Raw genomic sequence first — 8452 nt, forward strand, 5'->3', positions numbered from 1 at the left:
CGCTCACACCGATGACTTATCCACGTCATCATTTACCCAGAATGCTTTGTGTGTAAATAAAATGGCTCTGTCCGTGTTAAAATATATTTTTAAAAATTGTAAAAACTCAACAGCCTACAGTATTTTTACAGTCTTTATTTTGCTGTTAAAATATATGTTTATCAAATAAAGTCTAATGTTACAACTAATCAGGGATCCCTTTAATGTGGTGTGAAACTAAAGCAAGTTTCTATATGTATTTTTGAATAAAGAAACTTGTAAAAACTGTTCCAGAACTTCAAAAACATATTTGCTTTTGAAGTCTAGTGTTTGTCTCAGAACTGAAAACCTCCTCCACCCAAACACCACCCTGCAGTGCTAGATATGGTATCTCTACTTCCTGCGCAGACAATAAAATTACAAGAAAAAAAAGTAGAACTTAAGATAGAGAGATGGTTGTACTACTTATTGTTAAACTGATAGGAATTTATGGTCYAATTGGTCCAATGGATGACTTAAAAAAGCTCATTAACTTTATTGTTTGTTTTATGGGTTTATCATTGAAAAAAAGCTTTTCTGGATTTGATCATTTGATTTTTTTAATTTTTAAGCAATCAYGCAACAAAGCAATACTACTTTTTCATAGGTTATGACATGGCAACATCTGAATTGAACGTCACTGTCTGTGTCAAATTTATTCATACAACACATTAAAAACAACAAAAGCTGGCCTGAAATWATTTTAATTAATGTAATTTTAATTTTTAAGTAAAATGTATATAAAGGAAAGATGACCTGTTCTGAAAGAAAGAGACCCAAATCAATGTATCTTCAGTTCCACATACAAGGTTTAAAATAAGAGGGATGTACATAACTACAAAGCAAGCAAGATGTAGCTGTACTTTTCACTTTCTCCACTTAAGTCAGGAAACAAAACAAATTTGAGCTGCACAAGAAATGCTGATGGTAGAAGATTAGCTGCCAAAAAAGTTAAGGCTGTAAATTAGACCACTTGCTAAATGCATCATGTCACCATAAAATTCTGGCTAGACAGAAAATAATGCATTTGTACCGTGTCTGAATCATACCTCTTATTATATTTTCTGAAAATATGTTTCYTCACTATTGTCCCCAGAAAGTAAATGAGAGATTGTTTTCTTTCCTGTATACACACAGACAAAACCTTCTATTTGCACTCAACATAAACCTCAAAAAAGAAATGATCTCAGCCATAAAGAGGAACTAGAGTGCAGCCATGACTTGGTACTGCAGAACTCTGTACTCCCTGTCTRTTTTCACCACAGATAATAAGTGAATTATCCTACAAGACTATAACAATAGTTTTGCRTAAAAACATGACAGAACACGTGACAAAGGCTGTATCTGTTGGAGATCAACAATAGTTCATGGGCGTGGACGTTGTTAAGGTGCTGTGCAGCAACAACCGATTGCTCTCAGTTTGTAGTAAGTCCCCACCTTAAAAGGTATAAGTCTGATTTGTATTGTTCTTCCTGTCTGTTCTTGAAGTCAGCTGTGCAACTTGGACTGTAGCGAAAAACTTAATGATAAAATTTAAAGTGAACCACTTTCATACTTTCCACAAGAGTGACTATGCAAAAAAGAAATCAGAGTAAGATGCTAGTAAATAGATGCAAATTAGTCCAGTAAACCAGCTGAAAACAAAAGAACAGTACATCCAGTAATAGTGTTAATTGCAGCTGATGTGTCAAGTACTCTCAAAGTACAAAGCCCACTGATTTGAACCCATGTACACTAAGTAGTGGTCTCATTTACAAATGCACTCTTGTCAAAGAGCAGTTACAACATGCTGTTTTCATTGTGCTTATGACTGAATTTGCAGGCCACCTTAAAATCTGATCTTTACAATGCGGGCTGGACTGTGTAAACCTGCTCAACAAGTTGCTTCAAAGCGRTCTTGTTTTGCCTCTTTATCAGCATTCACTGAAGTGAGAACAAATGAACCAACTTTTTCAGGATGACAGACGTTTCTCTGTTGTTTGGAAGTGCTGCGACTTCAAGCCTTCACACTTCAAACAACGAGGATGGGTCGAGTTTATTTCCCTAAAAACTGAAATTTAACCAAAAACAGAAACAAAAGAGGAAGACAGTATTAGGAAGTTCTGTCTGTTGCAGATGTTATGTAGAGGAGAGACTGCCAACTCTATAATGAAGAAACAGTCTGCGTTTAATGATTAACTAAGAGCAGCATTTTAAAAATTATCCAGGGAATAAAGAGAAAGTAAAAAAAAGATGGTGTTTATTTTTTTTATCTACAGTACTTTTCCACATTAAGACGTTTTGAAAAAAATAACCTGTAAAAGTTTTTATAACAGCTGATGTGACAAAATTATATTCCTACATCCAGTGGTTACAACTGTTGGGAAATTTATACCTTGCAGTCCTTTTAGGGTGTGGCACGGAATAATAAACAAAAGGCACTGGGAAAAGCAAGATAAGAATTATTATTTAGATTACAAAGGAATAACAGAACATACTGATATGTCACTAAATCTGTGTGGTTAATCCGAGCTAACGCTATTATAAAGCGATTTTGCCATCTGGTTTACGGAAAGTGCGTAACACAGAACCTTACGTACGTTTAATCACTTAGCTTAGTTTATGGCAAATGTCAGGTCAAAGTACCGGGCGTAACAAGTTCAAATACACATTTGGAAAATGTAGGGCTACACATATAAGCATAAAACGAACAGGCAATCTTTATTAAATAATCTCGCTTACCTGCCAACAAAATTTTCCAGGACAGAGCTTTTTCCGGCGCTTTGTCCACCGACCACAGCGATCTGAGGAAGGTCTAAATTGACACTCTGACCAATAGAGCTGAAAGCGTCTTGAAGCTTGTTGATCAGGGGGATGAGATCTTCCATACCCCGGTTCCCCATGGCTTCGTTAGCTCGGAGAGCCCTTCACAACGCAGACCGGAGGCTTACCGTGCTAACTAGCTGGGTAATGTTCGCTTAGCAGCGAGATGATCTCGAGTTACTGGGTTCGGTCGCTTTGCTCAAATATTTATTTTCACTTTACAGCGGCTACCCGAATGACAGCTTATGGTAACATAATTTCGTGTTCTTTCAAGCGTATTAGTTAAGCCCCAAGTCAGTCGAAACGGACGGAAAACTCGAAAAACAAAAACTTCCTCTACACAAACGCCATCCGGTTTTGTGAGACCACATCCGATCGAAACCGGTGACCGAAGATCCGCCCCGTTTTTCTCCTCCATACAAACTAAGTTGTCTATTGGCTCATTTGTTTGCCACTCCACCAAACCACGTTCTGATTGGATAAATGAAAAAGGCACGTTCGTCGTTGAACACAAGGAATCGCTCTTCAATTGGTCAATCCAAATGTCAGCCTTTGCTTACGTCACACAGTCGGTAAAAGATGGCTGCCACCATTGAATGTGGGGAAGGTATTAGTACTTCAGACAGCGCGATGTATGTAAAAAAAGTTTTGTCTGCGGCTTCCCCTCTTACTCTTAAGATTATTGCTGAATGTCCAGTGACCAAAGCAAGAGCCTGTGATTTAATACTGCCTCACAGCACCGTCAGCACGCCCGTTTTTATGCCCGTCGGTACACAGGGGACAGTGAAGGGGATCACTGCTGATCAGCTGGGAAGTCTTGGATGTGAAATTTGTCTGGGGAACACGTATCACCTCGGCATGAGGCCGGTAGGCAATTCTGCAATGTTGATCTTTTTATCTGAATTAAGTTTGTGGGAATTTGAACCATGCTAATGGAAATGATTGCTCTTAGTGGAATGGGGGCTTCAAACTTTCATTATCCTCATATTTTGTTGAAACATCTTCCGATTTTTATCTGTGAGCAATGTGTAAACTTTTGTTGTAATTTTGTGCTTTATAAATAAACTGAAATAAATGTATTTTCCTGTTAACTCCACTGTCTTCAGGGCCCTGATTTGATAGAGAGAGCCAATGGTTTACATAGTTTTATGAACTGGAAGAGAAGCATTTTAACAGTGAGTACAGTTTCAACTTCCTGACGTTAGCCGCACAGTACATTTCTATTCATAGTCAAAGGGAGAAATGGATGAAATTTGTTCTGAAAGATTTTGTTTGTTGTTTTCTCTTTTTTTCAAGGACAGTGGAGGTTTTCAGATGGTGTCTCTTGTTGAACTCTCAGAGGTCACAGAAGAAGGAGTCAAATTCCAGTCTCCCTACGATGGCAAAGAGATCTTATTAAGTCCCGAAAAGTCCATCAGTATCCAGAACAGTTTAGGTCAGCTGAGAGTAAATTATTTATTCATTGGTTTTAAGAGCAAAATCCTTTCCCCAAACGGTCACAYGTCTTAATTTCTTTATCCGTTTTCAGGGTCCGACATTATGATGCAGCTGGACGATGTTGTCAGCAGCACTGTGAAGGGACCACGGGTGGAGGAAGCCATGCACAGATCCATTCGTTGGCTGGATCGCTGCATAGCGGCCAATAAAAACCCAGAAAAACAAAATCTTTTTGCTATCATTCAGGGGGGACTGGATGCAGAGCTGCGCAAGGCCTGTCTGAATGGTAAAACCTTTTAAACATTGCTAAGTGGCTGGATTGTCTTACCTTTCTTTGCATCTGAATATTTGCAATAATTATTTAGCATTACTCAGCAGTTAGATCATATTCAAGGGTAGACTGAGTACAGGAAACTTTGTCAGGAAGTCCATTTATTATATTTACTGTAAAAATTTGAAAGGAGAAAGCACAGAGGTTTTACTAGACTTTAGCAAGAACTACTCACATTCATTTTAAAGTGCGTGTGACATGCTTATCCTTCAAATACAAAAAGTCAAAGAAAACATCTTTATTCTTAAGAAAATCAGCATAATGCACATGATTTTACACATTTTTGGCTCATAACTGGCCTATTTTCTTTTGGATTCGGCTCAGACAAAGTGAAACAGGAAGTGACATCAAAGGGGTACTCTAATAAAATTGACTCTCTGGTGTTTGTTTATTAAAACAATATTATTTAAACTTTAACTCTTCTTCGTCTCTGATAGAAATGCAAAATAATCTAAAGAAACATCAGATTCTTCTTTACAGTCTGGGTTGTTGGCTATTGTAGCAACGCTCTGTTTTCATGCAGACATTCCCCTTTGACATCACTTCCTGTTTCTTCACACGCAAATATCTCAACAACCRTTCATCTCAGCGGTGTGAAATTTGTTTTGCAATATTTTATCAATGTTTTCTTTCCAAAAATGCATTCATGTTTATTACAAAAAAAATCGATGTCACASACTCTTTAATGTCAAGTGTAGAACAGCTTTAGATGATGTTTCCTCCTCTGCAGAAATGACTCAGCGGGATGTTCCGGGTTTTGCCATTGGAGGTTTGAGTGGAGGAGAGGAGAAAGACGACTTCTGGAAGATGGTCACGCTGAGCACCAACCACCTGCCGCGAGAAAAACCTCGCTACCTGATGGGTGTTGGGTATGTTTGCAATAAAATTCTATAAAAATATATATATTTGCTATAGTTCCGATGATCAACAGCATGTGTTGTCCTCACATACTGAAGGTACTCTGTGGACTTGGTGGTGTGTGTTGCTTTAGGATGCGACATGTTCGACTGTGTCTTCCCAACACGCACTGCAGTAGGTTTTTTTATTGTATTTTTTTTATCGCATCTTCAGAAATCACTTCTAAATTCTGATTTAGGACAAAAAATTGTTATGTGTCTTTAACTGTGGTCGTCGTTTTCAGAGGCTTGGCTCTGCCTTGGTGCCTTGGGGATCTCTCCAGATGAAACATAAACAGTATGCCAAGGATTTTCAACCCATAGATCCAGACTGTCAGTGTCCAACCTGCAAGMGGTAAATATAGACTAAAAAAGAGTAATTGAATTTTATTCATTTTAGTAGTTAATTTAATTTAACTCGTCTCAAAACATTCCAAGAATGGGTCTCTGCAATACATAGGGGGAGTGTCTTGGCTGTGGGGGCGGAGTTTGGCAAAACCATGATTAAATTAAAAGATAAGTAATGGTAATAGTAAAATCATTGTGAACATGTATATATAATTTATTGACTGTCTATTTATAGTTCAAAACAGAACACCGTCACAAATAAAAATTATCGTGAACAGAATTTGTGGAGCTAGCACATTCCTGTCTTGAGTTACAAATAAAATTAATGTTCATATTCAAAATTATAGGTGCTTTCTGGTCCGGTATTCATCAAACCGAATTGTTATTGCTTCTTCAAACCGAACTCAAAATAGTTAATCGGACAGATCGTGTTTTTAACAGACTCCTCCCACAGAAGTCAAACAGACGGATCATGCATTTTCCGAAACTCCGCCCACACACCAAGAACCTCCCACTCAATGACTGCAGAGAACCCCTTCTCGAACACTCTGCCATGCGAATAATCAGTGTTTTTATATTTTTCAGACACAGTCGGGCTTACCTGCACGCTTTGTTTAAGAGTGACACCGCCGCCATGCATCACATCACCATCCACAACATTGTTTACCAGGTCAGTCTCAGATTAATCTGGATTTTTGAAAACAAGCAGAAGACACTCTGTAATCTGAACGTGCACGTCAGAAAATAATTCACATCCAGGGAGTTATAGTGATCAAATTCTCTGCTTTCCTTCTGTTTATGAAACCGTGTCTCCGTCCAGCTCAGCCTGATGCGCTCGGTGAGGCAGAGCATCATGGAAGGCAGATTCCCAGAGTTCATCCGGACGTTCATGAAGCGAATGTTTCCCTCTCGGGATCAGTACCCCAGCTGGGCTGTGGAGGCTCTGGCTTCTGTTGGCGTGACTTTGGATTAGAACTTTGAAGTCAGCAGTGGAGAAAACTATCAAACAAAGACGAACACACACACAACAAAAGAACAAAACTATTTTATATTTTTTTAAATGATCCTTTGGTCCTCCATTTTATCAATATGAAATTTAATTGGCTTTAAATGTGATTTTGAAATGCATGAACTGTGCCCACCCACCTGAAATTTAACTTTCCTGTCAAACTTTTTTAGCTTTTYCCCCCTTAAATATTAAGAAAGATAAATAAGTTTTGAATTGGGCACTTTAAGCTTTGGTCTTTGAATGTAAATCTGAATATTAGTTGTTGTTTTACTCAAAGTGATAAATGGTCCCAGCCTGTTGCAGGTTGAAGGTTTGCTTCATGATGACCACCAGAGGGCGAAACAGATGCAGGCTGTCTGATCGGTTTGTCTCAGTTTTCTAATAAAGTATAAAACTAAACTCAAAATAAAACAATTAGACCGGACAGGTTGGATTGCATGTAGGAGCGTACAATCATAATCTCATCAAATCACCCACAGTCCAAACTGCATCTAATTAAATCGTATCAAATTATTATTTTTTTGTAATCGCGAGTCGTCTCGTTGGTTTAACAGGCAATTAACATTTTGGATTGTGTGAGCGTTCTGTTCCGTTTGGAGCTGACAGAAGTGTGGATTTGTTAAAGCTGGCTTGTGGGGGATTAATATTAATTAATGAAAGGTTAATTTGAATAGCATCTGTTGTCTGGGACCTCCAGTCAACAGACCTCCTGAGCACCACATTTGAATTTCATTCCTCCTGTTATGACCAGAGGCTCTGTCAGAATAATGCTGCTTTCTGTTCTGAGTGGCAGATAAACTAATATGWAGCTCAAAAACAAAAGTGCAGCGCTGCATTAGAAATTGTAGGTTTGTTGCATAATGACAGCAGTTTGCAAATCTAAGACAGGCTGTGAACATGACAGATTTATGTAGTGACCTTTACAGGGGTGCCACCAAGTGGGGCTGGAGGGGGTCAATTACCACTCCAATMAAACTGTGGACTTTCTTTTACAACGATTCAATATTACTTGAAATCTGTTTGACTCTCTAAGGAAGGCGTGTAAGCTCAAATGCATGTGGGTAGATTTTACTGTTCCAGAAGATTATGAAAAAAAAAGCTATTTTACACAATTTTAAGAAGAGTCATCGAGCCTTTTGAATTTGAGCTCATCTTATGTTGAAAACAAAAAGTTAACCCATTCAGTATACTGAGAAGTCACGTTCAGAATATATGTGCCGGATTCTACAACCATATCAAATTTTTAGCTCAATATTTCTATAATGTATATTTATAGTTATATTTATATATTTAGATGAGTTGGTTGTGATGGTCATCTTGAATTCCTCCAGACGTTAATCTGCTCTAGATGTACATCATWTGATTCTTTTCTGAAAGCTTTAATAAAAACCATCCATTGATTCATGATATTTTGCTAACAGGCAGGTTTAGTTCGAAATAGTTAATGGCAAAAATGTTACTATTCTGTAAGCACTCATAATGTGTGTTGAGGATCAGCCTCAGCTACCAAACCAAGTTTGGAAGATTTTTGAGTAGGCTAATGCCGATTGGCGGCCATCATGAATCAGGTTGAACTCAATACAGTTCAGTTTGTGTAGCCCAATCTCATGG

General features: G+C 38.1%; 2 protein-coding genes across 5 annotated transcripts in view; one reads left to right on the plus strand and one right to left on the minus strand.

Annotated features, from left to right (window-relative positions):
- dnm2a (dynamin 2a) overlaps nt 1–3210 on the minus strand; it is a gene marked incomplete in the record, with an annotated part of 31929 nt that extends 28719 nt beyond the window's left edge. For 2 of the 3 annotated variants that reach the window (XM_014025036.1, XM_014025027.1), the window contains 1 exon segment: nt 2740–3209. In XM_014025036.1, the coding sequence (XP_013880490.1) occupies nt 2740–2900 (161 nt within the window). 3 annotated transcript variants of the gene reach the window in all.
- Nucleotides 3211–3391: 181 nt separating this feature from the next.
- On the plus strand, nt 3392–8241 carry qtrt1 (queuine tRNA-ribosyltransferase 1). 2 transcript variants are annotated; one of them, XM_014025072.1, is made up of 9 exons: nt 3392–3687; nt 3927–3995; nt 4117–4255; nt 4349–4543; nt 5319–5457; nt 5545–5620; nt 5730–5839; nt 6418–6502; nt 6653–8241. In XM_014025072.1, the coding sequence occupies exons 1-9, from the start codon at nt 3400–3402 to the stop codon at nt 6803–6805; spliced, it is 1254 nt and encodes a 417-aa protein (XP_013880526.1). In that variant the 5' UTR covers nt 3392–3399; the 3' UTR covers nt 6806–8241. The 2 variants fall into 2 exon arrangements, with proteins under 2 accessions (XP_013880526.1, XP_013880519.1); XM_014025065.1 differs by having other exon boundaries at nt 6658–8241.
- Nucleotides 8242–8452: the final 211 nt, after the last annotated feature.

The sequence above is a fragment of the Austrofundulus limnaeus genome, unplaced genomic scaffold (assembly GCF_001266775.1).
Source record: "Austrofundulus limnaeus strain Quisiro unplaced genomic scaffold, Austrofundulus_limnaeus-1.0 Scaffold4, whole genome shotgun sequence".
NCBI lineage: Eukaryota > Metazoa > Chordata > Actinopteri > Cyprinodontiformes > Rivulidae > Austrofundulus > Austrofundulus limnaeus.